Source organism: Triticum urartu, chromosome 2A (genome assembly GCF_056163025.1).
Source record: "Triticum urartu cultivar PI428250 chromosome 2A, HENAU_Tu73, whole genome shotgun sequence".
In the NCBI taxonomy this organism is placed as follows: domain Eukaryota; kingdom Viridiplantae; phylum Streptophyta; class Magnoliopsida; order Poales; family Poaceae; genus Triticum; species Triticum urartu.
Genome location: NC_141874.1, coordinates 688,158,934 through 688,185,062, shown reverse-complemented (window position 1 = coordinate 688,185,062; position 26,129 = coordinate 688,158,934). Strand labels below are relative to the sequence as shown.

Below are 26,129 nucleotides of genomic sequence, written 5' to 3'. Positions count from 1 at the left end.
CGGTGCCTACGAGTTTTCCATATACTAGTTTATGCTTATTTACTTTCTCGCTGCTACTGTTACAATCACTACAAAATACCAAAAACATTACTTTTGCTGCCTTTACTTTTGTTGCTGCTACCACCACTATCATATTACTGTGCTACTAAACACTTTGCTGCAGATACTAAGTTTCCATGTGTGGTTGAATTGACAATTCAACTGCTAATACTTGAGAATATTCCTTGGCTCCCCTTGTGTCAAATCAATAAATTTGGGTTGAATACTCTACCCTTGAAAGCTGTTGCGTTCCCCTATACTTGTGGGTTATTAGCTTCCAGATCCTCCCAACAGCTAATGGACTCTGCTGGCAAGCTATTGAGCCAATGTCAAGCTGGTCCTTTGAGCTTGAGTGGGAGGTATTTAATGGTGTGTAGATCATCACCGCGGGCCATGTGGATATGCAGGAAGAAATCCTCTATCCATACCGCAGGATCTGTTGTGCCGTCGTATGATTCTATATTTACGGGTTTGAAACCCTCTGGGATTTGATGTTCCATTACTTCGTCTGTGGAGCATAGGGGGTGTGCGGCGCCTCTGTACTGGGCTATGTCGCGATGCAGCTCGAATGAGTCTTGCCCGCTGTGTTCAGCCCGGCCGGACTTACTTTTATTGTATCCGGCGTGACGATTATCGTCTCGCATAGTGGCGCGCCCTCGTGATCCGTAGATCGATCTTGCATGTTTTGCTTTGTCCTCCAATACGTCTCGCAGGTCTGGCGTATTTCCCCATGCCTTTTTATTTGAATGGCGTCGGGGTGCGGGCTGAGCTTTTGGCTGGAATGCCTCTCTGTCGCGGCCACGAGGTGGCCGATCAGCCTCGTCATACGCCGGGGATGTAGGTTTCGGTGCTTCCTCCTCCAGTCGGGGTAGCAACCTGCACTTTGGGTAACTCTTGGAGGGGTGTTCGAGTTTATATTCCTCGGCTGCTAGGACTTCAGTCCATCTGCCAGCTAGCAAATCTTGATCAGCTTAAAGCTGCTGCTACTTTTTCTTAAGGCTATTTGTCGTGGCTATAAGCCGGCGCTTGAAGCGCTCTTGTTCGAGGGGATCCTCTGGCACGACGAATTCGTCATCGTCGAGGCTTGCCTCGTCTTCGGAGGGAGGCATGTAATTATCATCCTCCACCTCTCCATCTGCCGCTCTCTCAGGAGGGTTGGCTCCTCCATCCTTCTGCTCTAAATCTTGCTGGAGGGGATTGTTGTTGTCTTCGGCAGTGTCCGGAGTGCTATTATCTCCAGTGCCGGTATCACCACTTTTGCCTTGGCGGGACTTAGAGCGGCGCCGCTGACGCTGGCGCTTGGGTTGCTTTTTGGAGGGGTCATCCTCCGTTGTCTCGTCGCCATTGCCTTCTTTGGGTGTGTTCATCATGTATATATCATATGATGAGGTGGCTGTCCAGTGCCCTGTGGGCAGTGGTTCCTCTTTGTCTCCTGCATCGTCGTCCATACCGTTGATGTCTTCGGAGTCGAAGTCGAGCATGTCGGTTAAGTCGTCGATAGTGGCTACTAAGTGGGTGGTGGGTGGGCGGCGAATTTCTTCGTCATCCACATCCCAATCCTGCCGGACGTAGTTCGGCCAGGACTCTCCTGACAAGGAGAGAGACCTTAATGAGTTCAGTATGTCGCCAAAGGGCGAGTGCTGAAAAATATCCGCAGAGGTAAACTCCATGATCGGAGCCCAATCGGATTCGACAGGAACGGGCGCAGGTGGTTCGGAGTCCGTGGCCGGAGAAGGATCTGGCAGTTTGGCAACACGGCTCTCATGAAGGGTAAGGTCGATATTCGGCTCGATCGCCGCTGAGGATACGGCCTCCGTGACGGGGTCTATCCACCCGTCCATGGATGGCGCAACTGGCTCCGAATTGAGGCTCGGAGCGGCTGCCGGTGTGATCTCCTGAATACGGTCCGATGGTAGAGCTAAATCGTACTCATCGTGACCGCGTGGCGCACAAGGCAGGGGTTCGAATCCATCGAAGATCAAGTCTCCGCGGATATCGGGCGTGTAGTTTAAGCTTCCAAACCTGACCTGGTGGCCAGGGCGTAACTTTTGATCTGCTCCAGATGGCCAAGCGAGTTGGCCCGCAGTGCGAAGCCGCCGAACACAAAGATCTGTCCGGGGAGAAAAGTCTCACCCTGGACTGCATCGCTATCGATGATCGTAGGAGCCATCAAGCCTAACGGCGACGACACAAAGGAACTCTCAATGAAAGCACCAATGTCGGTGTCAAAACCGGCGGATCTCGGGTAGGGGGTCCCGAACTGTGCGTCTAAGGTAGATGGTAACAGGAGGCAGGGAACACGATGTTTTACCCAGGTTCGGGCCCTCTTGATGGAGGTAAAACCCTACGTCCTTCTTGATTTATTCTTGATGATATGAGTATTACAAGAGTTGATCTACCACGAGATCGGAGAGGCTAAATCCTAGAAGCTAGCCTATGGTATGATTGTATGTTGTCCTACGGACTAAAACCCTCCGGTTTATATAGACACCGGAGGGGGTTAGGGTTACACAAGGTCGGTTACAAAGGAGGAGATATCCATATCCGTACTGCCTAGCTTGCCTTCCACGCCAAGTAGAGTCCCATCCGGAAACGAGACGAAGTCTTCAATCTTGTATCTTCATAGTCCAACAGTCCGGCCAAAGGATATAGTCCGACTGTCCGGAGACCCCCTAATCCAGGACTCCCTCAGGCAATATGCAGCGCTAGGGGTGCTCTAACGTAGTACTACGCGATACCGGCGAAGGGGGAAAACATTCGGGAAAGTTTTACCGAGTCCGGCATTTTCGGACAGATAAAACAGAGGGGAAAAGTTACAGGTTCGTTATGCTAGGGGCGTGTGGCAGACGATCGGACCGTGTATTCTCGTCTCGTCGTTTTGAGCAACTTTCATGTACAAAGTATTTTCATCCGAGTTACGGTTTATTTTATATGATTACTCAAAGACTTAAGTAATTTCTAAAATTAATAGAAAAATCTAAAAGGAGATATTGCATTAACATGACGTCATCATGACATGAACAGTCAACTGTGCAGTTGACTTGGTCAAACTGACAACCAAAGCCCGCCCGTCATTGCCTCACTGTCCTATCTCATTTTTAACAGGATATCTAAGGGGAGGGACCCACTGTCATAGCCATTTTAATGTAATCCTAGTGGTTAATTAAGTTATTTAATTAAATTACTAATTAATTAATTATTTTTACAACTCTTTATTTTTTTTCTTTTACGTTTCTCCAGGGGCGGGACCCACTCGTCATGGACCCATGGGAGGGCACACATGTCTGGCCTCATAGAGGAGGCCGACGACGTTCACGGCGGTTCGGGGTCACAGCAAAAAAAGGGCGGCGTCGAAGCGGTGCCGCGGCGAGGAGAGTGGCAGCGCCTAGCAGCGAGGCAGCAGCAGCATCATGCAGCGGTGGAGCGCGATGGAAGGAGGCAGCGGCAACGTCAATCAGCGGCAGCAGCAGGCAAGGCACGCGCGCGGGGTGTGAGCAGGCGCGCTGCGAGCACGCGGCACGTCCGGGTACGGCACAGCGGACGACATCTACGATAGGGGGGATTAGAAGGCGAGGCGAGGGTTGCTCACCCCCGTTGCAGTGGATTGAGGGCCGGCGAGGCTTGTGGGAGTCCGGCAAAGGAGAGTCGGGGACGGGGCAGTCCGGCGATGATGGGCGGCGCCGGCGACGGCAAACGACGTCGAGCGACGGGGGCACCGGCTGCTATCGGGGCAGAGGCGAGGGCCGTCGCGGCGGTGTCGTGGAGGCGGGGTCAGGGCGACGTGGATAGCCCAGATCCAGCAGGGAGAGGGGGGAGTGGAGGAAGGCGAGGCGTCCGGCAAGGGGAGGGGGATTCTTTGGGCGGCGAGCGGCGTTCGACGGGGCTGGGGCAACTACCCCGATCCAAATCCTAGACGGGATCGGGTGAGGGAGGGGGAGTGGGGAACGAGGAGGAGTGGAGGGTCGTGCGGGGGGTTAGGGTTACGGGGAGGGAGTGGCCTAATAGGCCAGGGGAGCGAGAGAGTGGGTCGGCCTGTGGGGTGGCCGACTGGGCCGACGGGGTCGAGGCCCAGTGGGGAAAATGGGGGGGTTCCTTTTCTCTATTTTTATTTCTTTTATTATTATTTTTAAAAGGATAGGTTACTATTTTGCAACTATTCCGAGCACCATATGACTCTTGTAAAATGTGCCACATGCCACAATAAATACTTTGCAATATTGTGAAGTTGCACAAAATTGTTTTGAGCATTTGGAAATGTTTAAGAACTTTTAGAAATTGAAAAGGCCAATTTAATTGTTGTTGGACCACTCAAATAATTTCTAGGAGCATTTTTGGAATCCAACAGAGGTAGGTTTCATCATGAAAAATACTTAGAGAATATTTGCCATAGTGTGAACTATTTTTCTGGCTCATTTGAAGATGCAAATAATTGGCTTGCAATTTGAATTGAATTGGACTTGATTTTTGGACAAGTGGCATTTTGGCTTAGGAAAGCATGATAACAAGGCATTATTAGGGGGGATTAGTGTAGCATGATACTAGGGGTGTTACAAGTAACATGACTTCTTGAATAGGATTACCGTACCACTCTGGTGCGGATCTCACTCTGGTTGACCTACGAGGTTCGGTAGTAACTTAATCAGAAGTTTCATGATCATCATCATTAGCTTCCTCACTTACTGATGTAGGAATCACTGGAACTGATTGCAGTGATGAACTACTTTCCAATAAGGGAGCGGGTACAATTACCTCATCAAGTTCTACTTTCCTCCCACTCACTTTTTTCGAGAGAAACTCCTTCTCTAGAAAGGATCCATTCTTAGCAACAGATATCTTGCCTTCGGATATGTGATAGGTGTACCCAACAATCTCCTTTGGGTATCCTATGAAGACACATTTCTTCGATTTGGGTTCGAGCTTATCAGTTTGAAGCTTTTTCACATAAGCATCGCAGCCCCAAACTTTAAGAAACGACAACTTGGGTTTCTTGCCAAACCACAGTTCATAAGGTGTCATCTCAACGGATTAAGATGGTGCCCTATTTAACATGAATGCAGTCGTCTCTAAAGCGTAACCCCAAAACGATAGCGGTAAATCAGTAAGAGACATCATAGATCGCACCATATCTAGTAAAGTATGTTTACGACGTTCGGACGCACCATTACGCTGTGGTGTTCCGGGTGGCGTGAGTTGCGAAACTATTCCGCATTGTTTCAAATGAAAACCAAACTCGTAAATCAAATATTCTCCTCCACGATCAGATCGTAGAAACTTTATTTTGTTGTTACGATGATTTTCCACTTCACTCTGAAATTCTTTGAACTTTTCAAATGTTGCAGACCTATGTTTCATTAAGTAGATATACCCATATCTGCTCAAATCATCTGTGAAGGTGAGAAAATAACGATATCCGCCGCGAGCCTCAATGTTCATTGGCCCACATACATCAGTATGTATGATTTCCAATAACTCTGTTGCTCACTCCATTGTTCCGGAGAACGGAGTTTTAGTCATCTTGCCCATGAGGCATGGTTCACAAGTACCAAGTGATTCATAATCAAGTGATTCCAGAAGTCCATCAGAATGGAGTTTCTTCATGCGCTTTATACCAATATGACCCAAACGGCAGTGCCACAAATAAGTTGCACTATCATTATCAACTCTGCATGTTTTGGCTTCAATACTATGAACATGTGTATCACTACTATCAAGATTTAGTAAAAATAGACCACTCATCAAGGGTGCATGACCATAAAAGATATTACTCATATAAATAGAACAATCATTATTCTCCGATTTAAATGAATAACCATCTCGCATCAAACAAGATCCAGATATAGTGTTCATGCTCAATGCTGGCACCAAATAACGATTATTTAGGTCTAAAACTAATCCCGGAGGTAGATGTAGAGGTAGCGTGTCGACGGCGATCACATCGACTTTGGAACCATTTCACACGCGCATCGTCACCTCGTCCTTAGCCAATCTTCGCTTAATCTGTAGCCCCTATTTCGAGTTGCAAATATTAGCAACAGAACCAGTATCAAATACCCAGGCGCTACTGCGAGCATTAATAAGGTACACATCAATAACATGTATATCAAATATACCTTTCACTTTGCCATCCTTCTTCTCCGCCAAATACTTAGGGCAGTTCTGCTTCTAGTGACCAGTCCCTTTGCAGTAGAAGCACTCAGTCTCAGGCTTAGGTCCAAACTTGGGTTTCTTCACTTGAGCAGCAACTGGCTTGTTGTTCTTCTTGAAGTTCCCCTTCTTCCCTTTACCCTTTTTCTTGAAACTGGTGGTCTTGTTGACCATCAACACTTGATGCTCCTTCTTGATTTCTACCTCCGCAGCCTTTAGCATTGCGAAGAGCTCAGGAATTGTCTTATCCATCCCTTGCATATTATAGTTCATCACGAAGCTCTTGTAGCTTGGTGGCAGTGATTGAAGAACTCTGTCAATGACACTATCATCAGGAAGATTAACTCCCAGCTGAGTCAAGTGGTTGTGGTACCCAGATATTCTGAGTATATGTTCACTGACAGAACTATTCTACTCCATCTTGCAACTGTAGAACTTATTGGAGACTTCATATCTCTCAGTCCAGACATTTGCTTGAAATATAAACTTCAACTCCTGGAACATCTCATATGCTCCATGACGTTCAAAACGTCGTTGAAGTCCCGGTTCTAAGCCGTAAAGCATGGCACACTGAACTATCGAGTAGTCATCAGCTTTGCTCTGCCAGGTGTTCACAACATCTGGCGTTGCTCCTACAGCGGGTTTGTCACCTAGCGGTGCTTCCAGAACGTAATTCTTCTATGCAGCAATGAGGATAATCCTCAAGTTACGGACCCAGTCCGTGTAATTTCTACCATCATCTTTCAACTTAGCTTTCTCTAGGAACGCATTAAAATTCAATGGAACAACAACACGGGCCATCTATCTACAACAACATAGACATGCAAAATACTATCAGGTACTAAGTTCATGATAAATTAAAGTTCAATTGATCAAATTACTTAAGAACTCCCACTTAGATAGACATCCCTCTAATCATCTAAGTGATCACGTGATCCATATAACCTAAACCATGTCCGATCATCACGTGAGATGGAGTAGTTTTCAATGGTGAACATCACTATGTTGATCATATCTACTATATGATTCACGCTCGACCTTTCGGTCTCAGTGTTCCGAGGCCATATCTGCATATGATAGGCTTGTCAAGTTTAACCCGAGTATTCTGCGTGTGCAAAACTAGCTTGCACTCGTTGTATGTGAATGTAGAGCTTATCACATCTGATCATCACGTGGTGTCTCGGCACGACGAACTTTAGCAACGGTGCATACTCAGGGAGAACACTTATACCCTGAAATTTAGTGAGAGATCGTCTTGTAATGCTACCGCCGAACTAAGCAAAATAAGATGCATAACGGATAAATATCACATGCAATCAATATAAGTGATATGATATGGCCATCATCATGTTGTGCCTTTGATATCCATCTCCAAAGCACCATCATGATCACCATCGTAACCGGCTTGACACCTTGATCTCCATCGAAGCATCGTTGTCGTCTCGCCAACTATTGCTTCTATGACTATCGCTACCGCTTAGAGATAAAGTAAAGCAATTACATGGCGGTTGCATTTCATACAATAAAGCGACAACCATATGGCTCCTGCCAGTTGTCGATAACTATGTTACAAAACATGATAATCTCATACAATAAAATTTAGCATCATGTCTTGACCATATCACATCACAACATGCCCTGCAAAAACAAGTTAGACGTCCTCTACTTTGTTGTTGCAAGTTTTACGTGGCTGCTACAGGCTGAGCAAGAACCATTCTTACCTACGCATCAAAACTACAATGCGGTATAGTGATTGCTTTTTTATCTTTAGAAAGAACCCCGTTCATTGAATCCGATTCAACTAAAGTTGGAGAAACTGACACCCACCAGCCACCTGTGTGCGAAGCACGTCGGTAGAACCACTCTCACGTAAGCGTACGCGTAATGTCGGTCTGGGCCGCTTCATCCAACAATACCGCCGAATCAAGAATCCACTAGTGACGACAAGCAATATGTATATACCCACGCCCACAACTCCTTTGTGTTCTACTCGTGCATATAACATCTACGCATAGACCTGGCTCGGATGCCACTGGTGGTGAACGCAGTAATTTCAAAATTTTCCTACGCACACGCAAGATCTATCATGGTGATGCATAGCTACGAGAGGGAAGAGTGTTGTCCACGTACCCTCATAGACCGTAAGCGGAAGCGTTATGACAAGGCGGTTGATGTAGTCGTACGTCTTCACGATCCGATCGATCCTAGTACCGAAAGTACGGCACCTCCACGATCTGCACACGTTCAGCTCGGTGACGTCCCACAAACTCTTGATCCAGCTGAGTGTCGAGGGAGAGCTTCGTCAACACGACGGCGTGATGACGATGATGATGAAGCTACCGGTGCAGGGCTTCGCCTAAGCACTACGACGATATGACCAAGGTGGATTATGGTGGAGGGGGGCACCGCACATGGCTAAGACAATGATCAACTTATGTGTCTATGGGGTGCCCCCTCCCCCCTATATAAAGGAGTGGGGGGGAGGGCCGGCCCTTTATGGCGCGCCCTAGGGGAGTCCTACTCCCACCGGGAGTAGGATTCCTCCCTTCCAAGTAGTAGGAGTAGGAGAGAAGGAAGGGGAGGAGAGGGGGGAGGAAAGGGGGCGGCCCCCACCCAATTCAGATTGGGCTAGGGGGCGCGCCTCCCACCTTTTCCCTTCCTCTCCTCTATTCCACTAAGGCCCAATAAGGCCCATATACTCCCCGGAGGGTTCCGGTAACCTCCCGGTACTCCGAAAAATGCCCGAACTCATACGGAACCATTTCGATGTCCAAACATAGGCTTCCAATATATCGATCTTTACGTCTCGACCATTTCGAGACTCCTCGTCATGTCCGTGATCATATCCGGGCTCCGAACTACCTTCGGTACATCAAAACACATAAACTCATAATACCGATTGTCACCGAACGTTAAGCGTGCGGACCCTACGGGTTTGAGAACTATGTAGACATGACCGAGACTCATCTCCGGTCAATAACCAATAACGGAACATGGATGCTCTTATTGGTTCCTACATATTCTACGAAGATCTTCATCGGTAAAACCGCACAACAATATACGTTGTTCCCTTTGTCATCGGTATGTTACTTGCCCGAGATTCGATCGTCGGTATCTCAATACCTAGTTCAATCTCGTTACCGGCAAGTCTCTTTACCCGTTCTATAATGCATCACCCCGCAACTAACTCATTAGTCACATTGCTTGCAAGGCTTATAGTGATGTGCATTACCGAGAGGGCGCAGAGATACCTCTCCGATACTCGGAGTGACAAATCCTAATCTCGATCTATGCCAACTCAACAAACACCATCGGAGACACCTATAGAGCATCTTTATAGTCACCCAGTTACGTTGTGACGTTTGATAGCACACTAAGTGTTCCTCCGGTATTCGGGAGTTGCATGATCTCATAGTCATAGGAACATGTATAAGTTATGGAGAAAGCAATAGCAACAAACTAAACGATCATCGTGCTAAGCTAACAGATGGGTCAAGTCAATCACATCATTCTCTAATGATGTGATCCTGTTAATCAAATGACAACTCATGTCTATGGTCAGGAAACATAACCATCATTGATTCAACGAGCTAGTCAAGTAGGGGCATACTAGTGACACTTTGTTTGTTTATGTGTTCACACATGTACTAAGTTTTTGGTTAATACAATTCTAGCATGAATAACAAACATTTATCATGATATAAGGAAATATAAATAACAACTTTATTATTGCCTTTAGGGCATATTTCCTTCACTATCATCTGTGTGTGTGTGTGAACTTATGTTGAACTTTGTGCCTGTGGTGGTTTGCTTTATATATAAAGTGGGGTGAAAGCCTTTTTCGGTATGGCACAAGAATGACATCAAATCCCCTATTGGTCCAAAGTCCTTTTTTCATGACTTTCTCTCATTTCCTTAGGCAAGACAATTGCATTTGGGTCTGTCCAGGACACATGTAAGCTGATGTCCACTCTGTTTGTGGTTTTTTTTTGTCCTAGTTTTTTTTTCTTGTTGCTGCATTATATATTTGTGGGAGCTTAGATGTGTTATCCTTAAAAAACATGTAGATGTGAATTAGACAAACCGATTGCATTTTGTATAGATTTTCATCCAATGACCTGAGTTGGAGTGAGATCCCATGCCAATCACATGTTTTTATATAATCATAATTTACTATACTCTTCATCTGTGTTTACTCGTGCAATAGCTAGCCAACGAGTTGCTTCTGTCGGTGATGGTTCTTCCGACTCGAAAACGACATCATCAAGGTCCTCATCAGCCAAGCCAAGCACCTGCATCATCGCTTACAAACGTCATGATCTTTCATACCGAATTCAATGGTTATGTCGCCATGATCCCTATCCTCAGAACAAAATACGGGGAAACCCTAACCCACACGAGCCCTAAACCAAGGCTGGGCAGCACTACAAGAGTGCCCCTTGTTCACCCCGAGTGAAGGGACAACCGTGGGATTGGAGGAGGGAGACTCAACGCGGCGTCGATGAAGGGCACCGAGAGGATAGGGGTCCTAGCGAGAGGAGAAACTAGAATAGCAGAATTGTTATTAGCAGCTTCGAGAGTTGTGTTGTGAGGAAGATTGATAGCATACCAAAGATTCAAAGGATTATGGTTTTTTCTAGGGTAATAAATTCTAAGTTCTAAAATTCAAGCGAAGATTTTTTTTCAAAAGATTAGATTCATAGTATAGTATAGAAAAGGATATGCAAAACAAAGGGGATTGGGATTCCATTGGATGAATTTTTAAAGAAGATGCGGCACAGAGGAAACAAAAGGCTAAACTAAGCGCTTTTGTTTGAAAAAAAAAAGCAATGGAGGGCACACGTTTTGGGAGCTCACGCCAGAAAACTTGAAGATTCTTTCCTTTTGGCAGGTGCGCCGACTAGTATTTTTCATGTACACCATTTGTATTGAAATATAAGACGTTTCGTTAGATTTAAATATTTTGGTTCGGAGGTAGTAGTTGACAAAAAATGTCCTTCTAGTGTGAGTAGTAACAATAGCTCTTATACGCGATAAAAAAAAAGCTCCCTGTTTTCCCTAAAACGAATTTCCTCGAACATTTCCACCCCTTGATAACCCCTTCGCCAACTAAAAAAAAAAAAGATAACCCCTTTGGTGTCGAACAGGCAGCGCCGCCGCTGAAGCACCAGCTGGAGCCGACGCCAGAATGGCTTGGACGGCCGCGGCCTCCCTGTGCTGCCGCCTCGTCCGCGCGGCCCCCGTCCGTCGCCGCGCTCGGCGCCGGACCTTGTGCTCCGCCGCGCGGAGCACCGACGCGGTGGACAGGGAGTACGCGGACCTCAATCTCCGCCCCCTCTACCCCAATGTCCGCCCCAACCCCATCTATCCTCCCCGTCTTCAACCTCCGTCTCTTTTTCGAAATAGCGTACCAGCCTGACCGCCCACCAATCTGTTTTGGTGTATGCAGCGGGGCCATCACCTTCGCATCCGGCAGCACGTGAATCCGCTCAGCGCCTTGTTCGTCGTAAGCCTGTACCACAATCTTCAAGATCCCGACGGCGAACGCCGGCGCGGCCTCCTCCCCTTCCGTCGATTCTTACTCTGTTCTGCCTGCAGGAACCCACGGAGCCGCCTGAATGGACGGAGGTGTTCGAGGACCCCCTGCTGCCCCTCATGGTCGACATCGGCTGCGGTGGGCATACGTCTCCTTCCATTGCATCCCCATTGTGCTGATAGATTTCCTTGAGCCTCAGTTATTAGGGGATTTTTTTTTCATGTGCAGGGAGTGGGAGATTCTTGGTTTGGTTAGCAAAGAACTCCGGTGAAAGGCGGAATTACCTCGGACTGGAAATCCGGCAGAAGGTTCTTGTGCTTCTATGGTTTGTTTAATCATGGTTCTCAATGTGTGATTTTTGGTGTGGTCATAATGCTCTGCTTGTTTTGCTTGTCTAGTTGGTCGAGCGGACACAGTTCTGGGTAACAGAATTGGGGCTTAGAAATGTGTAAGCTACACCTCAGATCTTTCTCACATATGGACATTTGAGGGCTTCGTGCTATCAGAACAATTTAATAGTGTTTGAAATTGCTCCCTTGGCACAGTTACTTTATGTTTGCAAATGCAACGGTGTCTTTCGAGCAAATTGTGTTATCATACCCTGGTCCCCTATCGCTTGTTTCAATACTGGTGAGTGTAGCTGAGCACAGTTCCACAAATGTTCTAAGTTGTATACGATATGTCCTTGTGCTTATGCTGGCTTAGTTTTTTGTTTTAGTTGATGTTATGGAATTGACAGCTGAGGTGCAATCATCTTTTCTGCAGTGTCCTGATCCTCACTTTAAGAAAAGGCATCACAAGAGAAGAGTTCTACAGACACCATTGGTGGATTCGATCACAAAGAACCTTTGTCTGGGTGGGCGGGTATGACAATTCTCTACCATTTTCATGCAAAGTATTCTCTGTTAAACTAACAATCTGCATGGGGTCAGGGTCCTTCTGTATGCATCAGATTTGTCCAATGACTGTTTAGCTTTGGCCAGTCACTGTTTTGTTAGTTCTAGCTGTATGATGGTATGATGGATGTTTTATTGACTGAACCCTGAAAAAGTGTCCTAGAAAAAAGTGGTAAAGCATGTTGCAGGCTTGAAACATCTATCATTTAAAAATAGTCCTAATTACAGAATAATGTTCTTGAGGGATCCTAAAGTACATCAATTGAGGATATATTAACCATATATATCTGGCTTAATTTCAACATCTCTATGAGATGCCATGTATTATCCACTCGATTTGTATGTTTAAAGCTTACTCTTGCCTTCATGTTGTCAGTTGGACCACATATATTCTTAGTTATTATTGCTTCTCTGATAATAATTTCCCAGCCTCTATGCATTATATAGGTCATAGAGTGATACAAGTTAATATGCTCCAGTGCAAAATTACTATTCAGACATTCCCTTTTCTTTATCTTCGACAAAGGCTAGTGTTGATTATGTAGGGAGTTTAACATTCAAAGGCAGGTCAAGTACTCTTTGGCAAGTTGACATCTCACTTTATTTCATTGATATAGGTGCTTGTACAATCAGATGTGCTTGATGTAGCTACAGACATGAGAGAAAGGTTTGATGGATACGCGGATGTGTTTGAGCATGCTGATCGTATTGATAAAGATCTTCAGTGTGACGACGAAGGTTGGCTTCTGGACAACCCTATGGGAATACGGACAGAGAGGGAAATCCATGCTGAGCTGGAAGGAGCGACCATATACAGGAGGATGTACCAAAAGACGAGATGTTTCTCACCAGATTACTCCATCAGTTAAGTGGATGCCTGCGTGGCCAGGTAGTGCTGGGCTAATGGCTGGTTTCTCTCTGCTTGATTCGCTAACCTTGAGCACCAACTTTCACATTCCCTGGCATGTCCCAAAGCAAATTCTTAGTGAATGAATTGGGCCTTGTGCTTGTGAGGGGTTAAACTGGTCAAGGCTTGGCATCTCTCCAGTGGTTGATATTTTTCAATATGAGATCATCGTTCTGCTTGAGGAAGAAAGATCACAGTGCAGTTGATTTCAGTGTTAACCATACACGAGGATGTTTGACATCTGCAATTTGTATCCAGGGCTGCGTTGGCCATCTTAGTTATGATGAAAGGCAAGCAAGTTATGTTGTTGGCAATTAAGAGCATTGTCTTTTGCCCTTCTAAAAAAAAGAGCATTGCTGTTTGATCTATGACTAGATGTAACGAAACTTTGCTCTCAGTGGCCAGAAACGATGGATGGGCGATTTCATTTCGCACTGGTTCTTGTAAGAGATTGATACTTCTCTGCGCGCGAAAAATGTTTACATCTGCAAATTCATATCAACCTAATATGAAAATATACTCCATGATTGATCTAGTGATATTGATTTGGTTGATATTGCACCACAGCCTCCTCTCCCTGGTGTACCATCTGGAGACACCTAACTGACTTCACCTTCTGTCTTTTTTACTGAAACCTTTGCTGAACTAAACATGTGTGTAGACTGTTACGCCAGTAGTACTTCCTGTCCTGTTTCCATGCCTGCTTTTTTTTAGGGCTAAAGCAGCTCTATTAAATCTCAACAGATAAAGGGATACAAACTATGTCAGGTCTTTCCGTTAGCCAAAGATGGCGTCCCGGGGCGAAGGAAGTTGCAGCTTTAGCAAGAGAATGAGCTTCCTTATTACAGCCATGAGTTTCATGAATTAAGTCTGAAGAATTGAACGTCAAGAGCTTGGACTTGATCTCCTCCACCACCACCATACTAGCGCCCAGGTAGTGCTCCTTAATGTGTTTGACAGTAGCCAGGCAGTCCGTTGATATCAGCACCTTTTGAAAATTGAGGTCAAGAGCTAAAGAGAGCCCCAGAGATTCTTGAGGCAATGGCAAGCAACGTTTCCGTGCCTGCTGAGGTCTTCGTTCCGAACGGGGCTCACTTTGCTGTCAATTTGGGCCATTTTTGGGCATTGCTTCAGTTTCGGCCTTCAGCTCGCTCTTGTAGTCATTGCTAGGTGGTACATGAGCATGTTTGTATTTTTTTTTATTACCTCGGGTATTCTCTATGCTGCCATGATTGATTATGAATAGACCAAAAGCATTTCCCATAAAAAAAGTGCTCCAACAGATTCCGTAAACATGTTTTTACGGGATTTCGTATAATCTGTCCAATTTCTTGTACATTTAGGGGAAGAGGCCCTTCCCGTAAAAGTGTCATGTCAGCGCGTCATCTCCATACCCATTGAGCCGCCGCTGCCGCCGACCACCACCGGCGCCCGTTGTCCGGCGCCACTGTTGCAAAAATATCACTTTAATTTAGGGGGAATATGTATTGAGAAATCACCTCATTTCCCTAAGTTATGGGCATCTCGTAAAACCATTTTTACTGGGAGTTTTGTTGGAGATGCTCTAAGCGAAGATAGCTTACGTGGGAACGTTCAGCAATGCTCCACGTCCGGTTTTCCAGATGAAGAACACGCTATCCGATCCAGAATCCGCTCGGCCGATTTGGATACACATGCGCCCGTGTGTAACTTCTACCGGGACTGATTAATGAGATTGGTGCGTGTGGATGCAAACTTTATCTTGGCGTCGCGCGAGCAGCACCCACCCTGCATCCGCAGTGCGCACTGCACATGCAGAAGAAGACATCCGATCCAGAATATGCTCGGCGTCAGAGGGGAGGCTGGCGCCATTGGTGCTCCCGCGGACGACGCCATTGGAGCTTAGCTACTTCCATGCTACATTGCTGGGATCGATCATTAATGCGTGCCGTCCTTCTCCCACCCACCACCTCTCCACGGGCCGATGACGACGCCATGGCCATGGGGACCCAACCTCAGCTCGCCCACAGTCACAGGCTCACAGCTCCTCGTGATCCCGAGCTATCGTATCGTATCCAAGCCCTCCATGGGCCTCTCCCTCCTATAAATTCGCCTGCTCTGCATGCTAATCTCTATCTCATTCTCATCCATCACACTGGCCAGCCAGTAGCCACTACGACCACTGAAGAAGAGGCAGTGAGGCACGGATCACGGATGCCAGGCATGGCATCCAGCAAGGGTCTTCTTGTGTTCGCTCTCCTGCTTGCAGCTGCTGCTATCCTCGTCGCCTCGACTGATGAACACACTGGTGAGCTAATGCACTAACTCCTCGGACTAGTTTTGAACTGGCAGGAGTTAAATTAATTGCTCTCGTCATTAGGCTAGGAAAAAACTTGCTTTGCTGCGTTCTGCTGCTAATTTCCATGCACCTTCTTTTTCTGTTCGTGCAGAGGCCAAGAAGGAAGAGAATGGAGCGGGCGTAGAGAACTTCTTCCACTTTGGCGGAGGCCACCACGGGCACGGAGGCGGCGGGGGAGGCTATGGCGGAGGCGGAGGAGGTTACGGCGGAGGCGGAGGCTACGGAGGAGGCGGCGGCGGAGGCTACGGCGGCGGTGGCGGCTACCCTGGCCACGGTGGGAAAGGCGGTGGAGGTTACGGCGGCGGTGGCGGCTACCCTGGCCACGGTGGGGAAGGCGGTGGAGGTTACGGCGGCGGCGGCGGCTACCCAGGCGGCGGAGGAGGCTACGGCGGCGGTGGCGGCTACCCTGGACACGGTGGAAAAGGCGGCGGAGGCTACGGCGGCGGCGGATGTCACTGGGGCTGCTGCGGCCACGGGCTGTTCCATCACCATGGCTGCCGCTGCTGTGCGCGCGCGGACGAGGTTCCGGAGCCCATGTACCGGGCGCCGGCGGAGGTCCACAACTGAGCACACGATCGAGACGAAATGTAGCCATGCACACGTGCGTACGGTAGGCAGTACTGCTGCCCAGTGCCTACCCTGCGTCGAACTCTACGTGCATGCCGTTGCTCTGCACGCCTGCGTGCATATATAGTAATTAAATTGCTCGTAAATAAACATGGTCCCTGCATGGTGAGCAAAAGGAAGGTGCATATATGCGCGTACGTACGTATACGTGCGCGTTGCACAGTGACCTTGTAGTTGTAGAACACATGCATCCGGCCCTCTGTGTTCTCGCAAGTTTGTGTGTCCCGTATCGATCAATATATAACCCCCCGCTTTATCTGTTAGCACCGTGGAATAAATTCACTCTGGAATACTGTAATATGTATAGCCTGGTTCTACTCGGTGCACATAATTCCTTCTGTGATCATCAGTGCTGTACGTGTATTTCAATGTTGCAAAAAGGGGTCACTGAGTTTGCAACTTTGCTCTACACAGTCACGGTCACGGGTCGCTCCTCCATCGTGCAAAAACGGGTCACTCGGGATCGACTGTCGCTCAAAATGGTAACGGGAAAAGTCTGATCGGGTGACGCCTACGAAGCACAAGCTTGTGTGTCTGTCGTGGGTGGCAGGGGAATCTTTCATTTGATAATATAGCAGTGAAAATGTAAGGGCATATAGTCAACTCAAGTACGTAGGGGTTGGAAGCCAAACGAAAATGAACGAAACTGAGTTGTTTCCGTCTTTTTTTAGTGGAAACTGATACCACTGGAAATTCATGAAGCAAATATGGGAGTGGATATAGCCAAAAACGAATATAAAGTATATTATATGTTGCTAACATGAAATACAAAAATGGAAGTTTGCTAGAACTCAAAAACCTCTAGAGCATATAGAAAAATGTAACCTAACCAACAGAAGGTCGCTAGTGAGCATGCCTGGAGGATAGGAGTGGAAGGATTGTACTAGTTCGGAGGGCCGAGGATCAAAACAGTACCATGGATTAGGTTTCAGTGGATAGGGTTACGGAGTGTGGTTTTGTGTAGCTTGAGCTAGTTTGGACTAAGAGTGTAGTGCGCTAAGCTGGGTAGGCTACATACAAATGACACATGGGAATTTTCGTTGGTGCCTTCAAACTTTTCATTTCTCTGCATAACTAACATTCGAAAATGTCGTTCTGTTTTTGTTCAGAAAGATTTCTGTTTCTTTTTCTATTACTTCTGTTTTGTTTAGCCAGTGCCAACTTTTAGCTTCAGAATAGATATGGTCTAATCTTAGATTGAAACCATACAGAACGACATCTTTTGGGATCAGACAAGCCATCAAGCTCACCACCAAGTTTTATGGGCCCTGCAAAATTTAAGAGAGAATTGGCAGTTGGGCTTATAAATTTTGATGCCTCTGAATGTGGTCATTCACACTGTGTTGTGTGCTCCATGTCAGTCAGCTGTAGAAGCACTTAGGCACACACGCAGTACCATGATCAGATCTACCTTTGGTGAGTGAAGATGGCAGAATCATGACTGAGCCTCTAGCAATTCTGGAAATAAGATCTCTCTGAAGTAATAATGAAGTTCTAGTTACTCAGTGGCTAGTGGAGTGGGAGAACCTCAAACCAGAAGAAGCCACTTGGGAAGATGCAAACTTCATGAAACGGGTGTTCCCCAACTTCTTTGCAAGCACCATCAAAGCATGGTTCCCACAGCGTTATACTTGAAGTCGAGTATGTTCTTCAGGGGGAGGCATTTTCAGCTGAATCCTGTTCTGCAAGTGTCATGTTATTCAGTTAACTGACGCGTACCAGTTCCGCTACAGTTAAGAAGATCCTACGGTGGAGGTTGACGATGACGAGATGAACGGCAGATCGGAGCCGAAGACTTTTATTTTTAACTAAACTACTGTTACTTTTGCCGTGCTTAATCATTGTTTACTTTCATTAGTTATTTACCGCTGTTGTAACTCGTACAAGTGCCTGCGTGCGAGTGAGTGGGTATATATCGAATGTACTGAACTATCAAACCCCTAGATATATCCTTAGCTACTGTAGCAAATTCCCCAATTACTCAAAGGGTCTCCACATCAGGAGCTTATCTCCGTACTAGATTTGTGATTTCTTCGATTTCCAAGTCTGGTCCTCAGTAGGATGTGACACAGGTGATTGTCAGCGACCCTGCCCAGGCTGATGTTGCACTTCAGCCTAAAATTCTCGTCGGACATCGTCACCGACTGATTGCTGTACCGTCCTCACCTTTTCTTGGACATGGCCCGATTGTCACCACACCTTACACCATCACAATGATTCGTCGGTCAGCAAATTCATCCTACTTAGATTAGATGCATGTTTCATGCTTCAGAAATTTTAAAATATGTATGATCTTTCACTACGATAGAATTTGGTCTGAAGCTAGAAAAAAACATCCACCATATACGATACATGAATGTAGGATAAGGTACGCAAAATGAATCAGGAACTGTGCACTGGCATTGTGGTGAGGGTGATGATAAACAAAGCAATGAACAGAGCGTACCTGAAGTGGTAGCGCCTGCCATCAAGCAAGCAAAATGTGTGGTCATCTCATCAGTCATCACTAATCAGTTAGCCCTGGTCGACCGAAGATTCCAAGTGCCGTGACATAACATGATGACTTTAACCATCCAAGTGCCCTGTGTTTAATTCAAAAAACTGATGAACAAAAAATGCAAACGAAGTGCATAAGAATCAAAGAGTAATAGTGTGAGAGGATTTAGCATGGTGACATGATGTTTATGCACAGGCCACAACACTTCATCGCCCGCTGCAGCCCGACGCACCTAGCAATAGCATCGCCCTCCCACCCGCAAGGGTACGTAGCATTCCAGTAGCTAGGTGTTCTTCAGCAGTACTCCTAGAAGAGTACGTCCCTTCAAACAGTATATGTGAGGACTGCACATGCCTGCAGTTTCAGCTCAGCGACGTCGACGGTCCTCACCTCACGATCAACCGAGCCCGGCCTGCTTTCATGCATCCAGGCCTCCCTTGATCGAGCTTTGTTCGGTGAGGAGGCTCTCGACGATCGATTTGCTGCTGATAAGTGAGGAGACAGCAGAGGAGGGTCGTGAGCCGTTCAGGTGATGGAGGAAGCGAAACGAGACGTTGTTTGCAGGGGCAGCGCTAGGGGTATTCTTGGGTCTTCACGTGAATACCCATAATTTTTATAAAAGAGTGAATTCCACTTTTTACCTTGTAGTTGTACATTTATGACATATATTACCCCATTTAGTGGAAATTCCACTTTTTACAGTGGGGTAAAAAGTGGAATTCACTCTTTATAAAACAGTGTTGATTTTGACAAAACAGTGACAATTTGCAAAAAACAACAATGATTTTGGCAAAATAAATACACATGGATACCCGGTTGCAAATTCCTGGAGCCACCACTAGTTGTTTGCAAATTAATGATGGCATGCCAAACTGCCAATACAATACTTTGATAGTTCACTTTTCTAAAAAAAAAACTTCAATAGTTCATTATCCCCACGCAAAAAAAAAGATAGTTCTTTGGCGTCTGTTTGAAAACTCGGCAAAGCCGTTGATGATCGGCTTCCTATGTGTGGCTCTGCATTCACCACAAGCGAAAGCGGCACCCGGCAGCAGCCTTCACGGTGCCTCCGTGAAGAAATGGTCTCCCGTCTCCATATATGGTTCCATCCATGGGTTTGTGTGTGATCACTCGCGATTGATCTTCATTACTTTGCTCTTGAATCAGTGGTTGATGCCATGAAACTCCATGGAGTTCAGAGTTCGGACATACTCGTATTTGCTAGGCCGCAGTTCGTATAACAGTCCACACCACTCCGACTTCAGCCTCCGGTTTTAGTCACAGATTGTTGTACGAAGCGGAAAACGTCTTGCCTTGTATCGAGAGGACGCTGCATATATTATAGGCAGAGGTGCGAGTCCTGATAACGCATACAGTTAGGATTACAACTTGGGAATCAAGCCAGAAGGAGATAGAATTATGGTTACAAAAGATAAACATCTCTTAGCCTCTAACCGAAGACTCCTGCTAGGATACGCTACAAGTCCGCTGAGTACAGCCCGTTGAATACATACGGTGCATTGAATACATGCAACAGACTTGATTATAACTGAAGTTTAACACCCTCTCTTAATCACAACTTCATCAAGTTGAGATTATGCTTGAAGTCTTCGAAACTTCTTGCAGGCAAAGGCTTTGTAAATCCATCAGCAAGTTGATCTCTAGAATGCACAAAGCGAATGTCAAGTTGCTTCTGAGCAACCCTTTCTCTGATAAAATGAAAATATATCTCAATATGTTTTGTCCTGACATGGAACACTGGATTTGCAGAGAGATACGTGGCACCAAGATTGTCACACCACAGACAAGGAGCCTGCTTGCTTTGGATGCCAAGTTCCTTTAGCATGGACTGAACCCATATTATCTCTGCTGTGGCATTTGCCAATGCTTTGTACTCAGCCTCTGTACTTGACCTGGATACAGTAGCCTGCTTACGTGCACACCATGATATCAAATTTGGTCCATAGAATACTGCAAAGCCACCAGTGGAACGTCTGTCATCCAGACAACCTGCCCAGTCAGAATCAGAAAAAGCACTGACAAGAGTGAATGGAGATTTGCTGAAGTTCAGACCCAGACTCAAGGTATGCTTAACATATCGAACAATACGTTTTGCAGCTGTCAAATGAACACTGGTGGGTGCATGAAGAAACTGGCAGACCTTGTTGACAGCAAGAAATATCAGGCCTGGTAAGTGTGAGATACTGAAGGGTTCCTACCAGACTTCTGTATTTAGTGTTGTCCTCTTTACTCAAAGGCTCACCTTCTGCAAGAGATAATTTTTCTGAGCTAGATAATGGAGTAGGTGAGGGTTTACATCCATGCAATCCAGCTTTCCTAACCAGGTCAGTTGCATATTTTTCTTGAGAAAGGAGAAGTCCATCCTTCTGTTTCTTCACCTCAATCCCAAGAAAGTAGTGCAAGTCACCAAGATCCTTCAAAGCAAAGTCTGCACTCAAATCCTTGAGAAGTCATGTGATTGCTTCATCAGACGAGCTAGTCACAATAATATCATCAACATATATAAGAACAAATATGCATATGTTGGACTTGGTGTAGATGAACAATGACGTGTCGGACTTGGAAGGAACAAAACCTAGTGCTTGCATTTTGTGACAGACGTGCATACCACGCCCTTGGAGCTTGCTTCAACCCATATGGTGCTTTATCAAGTTTACACACATGAGAAGGAGCATTCTTACTCTCAAACCCAGGAGGATGTTTCATATACACTTCCTCTTCCAGAACGCCATGGAGAAACGCATTCTGAACGTCGAGCTGTCTAAGACTCCATCCTCTAGAGACTGCAATAGACAGGAAAAGACGAATAGTGGCTGCTTTTACCACTGGACTGAAGGTGTCCTCATAGTCTATGCCATATCTCTGTTTAAAACCCTTTGCAACTAGTCTAGCCTTATATCGATCAATGGTTCCATCAGCTTTCCTCTTAATCCTGAAAACCCACTTGCAATCAATCAAGTTTTTACCTTGCTGTGGGGGAACCAAGTGCCATGTTTTGTTCCTTTTCAATCCCATATATTCTTCATGCATAGCTTTCTTCCACTTCTCATCACACAGTGCTGCTTCAAGGGTGTTGGGCTCACCTGGTTCACCTGTGAAGCAAACCATGCCATACTTGGTTATATGCTTGTAATTAATAGGCTGAATTACCCCTTGTTGCAGACGTGTACGCCGCCGTTGAGACACAGCCGGATCAGCCACAGAGGATCCATCAGGCTGCTCCTGTGTGGCATCTAATCCCGAGGGCGATTCTGGGGGATTTTCTGCAGCTGTTTGCTGAAGTGGAGCGCCTGGAATGACCACAAAAGATCCCGGTGCGGCATCTGCATGTGCATGCAGCCCATCATTGCGTGATGATGGCGCATCCACCTGGATCGGGGCGCCGGTCGCGCCCTCCCTGGCCCGTCGCGCACCATCGCGCCGTGTGTACGTCACGGGCTCGCGGGGGTACCTCGTACCCCCTGATTGGTGTGGGGCGTCACGCGCCTGAGCAGGTGTGGCCCCGGTGGGACCGGCACGTGGATCTGGAGGGGGCGCGGTGACCACCCGCCCTCGGGATCTGCCCGGCTACAGCGGATCGGATCCGCCTCGGGATCGCCCCCTGATCCCGCGTCAGGTGTAGGCGCATGTGCCTGCCTCGGTAGCAGGGGGCAATCCCGAGGCGCCTGCACCTGACGCGGGATCAGGGGGCGATCCCGAGGCGGATCCGATCCGCTGCAGCCAGGCGGATCCCGAGGGCGGGTTGTCTCCCCTAGTGAAACACATGGGATATGACGCTGTTTTAGCTCCGTTTTCTTCAGTTTCGGCACGGATTTCTTCTGTTTCATCAACACAAAACTCATGCACATCATTAGATGGGTTAGTCAACAATAAATCATCTATATTAGGTCCCGCTTGATCAAAACCAGTGAGATGAGGAGGCAAAAGAAGGATTTCTTTTCGTAGGAGTGCACCAACATTGGGATGAAGATCGGCGAACGGAAATTTAGTTTCATCAAAGACTACATCATGTGAGATGTAGACACGACCAGTGGAGACATCTAAACACTTGACCCCTTTATGTTGTGAACTATACCCTATGAAAACACACTGTTTTGAGCGAAACATGAGTTTGCGATTGTTGTAGGGACGAAGGTTCGGCCAACATGCACATTCAAAGACACGGAGAGACTTATAGTCTGTTTTAGTGTGGAGGAGTCGTTCTATTGGAGTTTCATTGTGAATAACACGACTAGGTAGCATGTTGATGATATGAACGGCTGTGAGAAAAGCTTCGTCCCAAAACTTGAGAGGCATGGATGCGCCTGCCAAAAGGGCAAGACCAACCTCGACAATGTGCATGTGCTTGCGTTCGACGGAACCGTTTTGTTGATGAGCATGCGGGCATGACACGTGATGTGAAATGCCAAGATTTTGGAAGAAGGAATTTAACTTTTCGTATTCCCCTCCCCGGTCTGATTGGACAGCGATGATTTTGCTATCGAACTTTCGTTCAACAAGTGCTTGAAAGTTTTGGAAAACTTGAAACACATCGGATCTCCGTTTGAGGAGATAGATCCAAGAGAATTTACTATAGTCATCAATAAAACTGACGTAATAAGTATGTCTACCAACAGAGGTAGGGGCTGGACCCCAAACATCAGGAAAAATGAGTTGCAATGATTTGGTAGAGACACTAGTGAAAATAGGATACGGCAATTGATGACTTTTAGCACGTTGACATGAATCACAAATAGTTTCAACATGACGCTTACCAACAAACGGGAGCTTATTTTTCCTAAGCAACTTTTCTACTAAAGAGAAAGAGGCATGTCTTAAACGATCATGCCATCGTGTAGACGAAAGCTTGATAGCACCACAAGCTTGTTTATTGAATCTTCTAAACTCCGGAATCAACGGGTAGAGCCCTCGAACACATCTACCTCGATAGAGAATTGTCCTCGTTGCCTGATCCTTGATTAAAAAGAAAAAAGGATGAAACTCGAGAAAGACATTATTATCAAAGGCAATTCTATGGACAGAAAGAAGATTTTTGTGGGCACTAGGAACATGCAAAATTTTCTTAATGTGTAGGTTGCGACTAGGGGTACGAAATATAGAGTGACCAATGTGACTTATACCCATACCTTCTCTACTGGCAGTATGAATTTGATCTTTGCCGCGGTATTTTTCCTTCATGGTGACTTTCTCAAGCTCGTTTGTGATGTGGTTTGTGGCTCCGCTATCGACGTACCAATTGATGTCAATACCGTAGGAACCATCAGCGGCAGCAGCTACCTTGTCATCGTCTTGAGAATCAACATCATCATCGTACCTGTACCAGCAACCTTTGGCGGTGTGGCCGGGCTTCCCGCAAATCTGGCACCTTGGGGTTTCTGGACGCGTTCGGTTTCCACCACCGCACCCGCGGCCTCGGCCGCCCGAGCGCGGAGGAGAGTGGCCGCGGTCATTGCCGCCGCCGCCAGATCGCCCCCCCTTGTAGCGAGGAGGGCCACGCGAGCGGGATCCGCCACCCCGACCGCGCGACGCCATGTTGGCAGATGATTTGAAGCCACCGGATCCTTGGAACTAGGCCATGTGCTGGTCAAAGTTTGACAGCATAGCGAAGAGCTCGTCGAGGGTTGCAGGAGTGACTCGGGCGTCGAGGGCCGACACCAGAGGCTGATAGTCCGCCTCCAGCCCATGGATGATGTACGAGATGAGCTCGTCGTCCTGGATCGGCTTGCCCGCCGCGGCCAGCTCATCGGCATAGCCACGCATGGCGGCGAAGTAGGAGGCCATCGAGAGGTTTCCCTTCTGCACGTTGATGAGGGAGGCGCGGATGTTGTTGATGCGACTCGCCGACTGCGACGAGAACATGGCCGCAAGCGTCGTCCAGAGCGCGCCCGCCGTGGTGACCGTGGTCACCGTGACCAGGACCTCTTTTGTGAGGTTATTCAGCAGGTAGCCAAGGACCTGCTGATCCTCCCGTAACCATATAGGGTGGAGAGGGTTGGGCAATGAAGTTTCCTTGCCATCCTTGGTGGTGACGAGGAGCTTGGCCGGCTCCGGGTTGGTGCCGTCGATGTAGCCAAAGACGCCGGCACCGCGTAGCTGAGGGGTGATCTGCGTGCGCCACAGCACGCAGTTCGTGCCTGATAACTTCTCTGTAACCTGATTGTTGAGGTTAGGCGAGGAGGAGCCGAAGGAAGACATGGCTTGGTTGGATGGGTTCGACAGACGCTCTAGATGGGAAAAGAAAAGGCTCTGACTACCATGTACGAAGCAGAAAACGTCTTGCCTCGTATCAAGGGGACGCTGCGTATATTATAGGCAGGGGTGCGAGTCCTGATAACGCATACAGTTAGGATTACAACTTGGGAATCAAGCCAGAAGGAGATAGAATTATGGTTACAGAAGATAAACATCTCCTAGCCTCTAACCGAAGACTCCTGCTAGGATACGCTACAAGTCCGCCGCCCGTTGAATACATACGGTGCATTGGATACATGCGACAGACTTGATTATAACTGAAGTTTAACAATTGTCACCAACATATCTGATTGCTGTGCTGTCCTCAGTTTTTCTTGGACATGGCTCAACTGCCAATCCACACCAGCACACCTGACACCATGATTAGCGGCTCATCAGTAAATTCATCCTACTTAGATTAGATGCGTGTCGCAGGCACCAGATTAACAAATGTGAAACAAGAATCAAATAAGCTCCTACTTGATTCTGCTTGGAGTGCTGGTACACGTGTGATAATTTTGGTACGATCTGCGTACGGCACTGCATAACAGCCGCCCATTGTGTTCAGTTCACTGTGGACTGGGATAATACGCAGAGCAATTCTATATTCTGCTTATAGATGTACAGGACGCAGGAACAGAAGGGTGAGTGGCGTAAGATTCATCATAAATGCTTATAATTTTATTTCTTTTTAAAACACGCTTTCTTTCTTTTCTTTTTCACTACGATATAACATGTCGAGAGCTGAAACACATGATCAACATTTAAAATCAGGCAAACACACGCGTCTACGATAAGGTAGGACAGATAAATTAGAAAAGGTGCAGTCACGTGTTAGTTACGGCGACGATAAACAAACAATAAACTGGACAAAATAACAATGTGTAGTCATC

At 46.9% G+C, this 26,129-nt stretch overlaps 2 protein-coding genes across 2 annotated transcripts; both read left to right on the top strand.

Annotated features, from left to right (window-relative positions):
• The first annotated feature begins 11,295 nt into the window (after positions 1 to 11,295).
• LOC147986747 (uncharacterized) lies at positions 11,296 to 14,080 on the top strand. The gene is made up of 8 exons (XM_087544943.1): positions 11,296 to 11,530; positions 11,633 to 11,689; positions 11,782 to 11,857; positions 11,948 to 12,027; positions 12,118 to 12,167; positions 12,265 to 12,349; positions 12,485 to 12,583; positions 13,233 to 14,080. The coding sequence occupies exons 1-8, from the start codon at positions 11,372 to 11,374 to the stop codon at positions 13,482 to 13,484; spliced, it is 858 nt and encodes a 285-aa protein (XP_087401069.1). The 5' UTR covers positions 11,296 to 11,371; the 3' UTR covers positions 13,485 to 14,080.
• Positions 14,081 to 15,622: 1,542 nt separating this feature from the next.
• Positions 15,623 to 16,750, top strand: LOC147986746 (uncharacterized). Its single transcript, XM_087544942.1, has 2 exons — positions 15,623 to 15,809; positions 15,952 to 16,750. The coding sequence occupies exons 1-2, from the start codon at positions 15,716 to 15,718 to the stop codon at positions 16,425 to 16,427; spliced, it is 570 nt and encodes a 189-aa protein (XP_087401068.1). The 5' UTR covers positions 15,623 to 15,715; the 3' UTR covers positions 16,428 to 16,750.
• The last annotated feature ends 9,379 nt before the right edge of the window (positions 16,751 to 26,129 follow it).

Coding starts and splice junctions, on each gene's coding strand:
- LOC147986746 (XM_087544942.1), top strand. CDS start 15,716: ATGCCAGGCATGGCATCCAGCAAGGGTCTTCTTGTGTTCGCTCTCCTG. Junction 15,810..15,951: donor CTCGACTGATGAACACACTG/GTGAGCTAATGC, acceptor CTGTTCGTGCAG/AGGCCAAGAAGGAAGAGAAT.
- LOC147986747 (XM_087544943.1), top strand. CDS start 11,372: ATGGCTTGGACGGCCGCGGCCTCCCTGTGCTGCCGCCTCGTCCGCGCG. Junction 11,531..11,632: donor TCCGCCCCCTCTACCCCAAT/GTCCGCCCCAAC, acceptor TGGTGTATGCAG/CGGGGCCATCACCTTCGCAT. Junction 12,584..13,232: donor ACCTTTGTCTGGGTGGGCGG/GTATGACAATTC, acceptor TCATTGATATAG/GTGCTTGTACAATCAGATGT.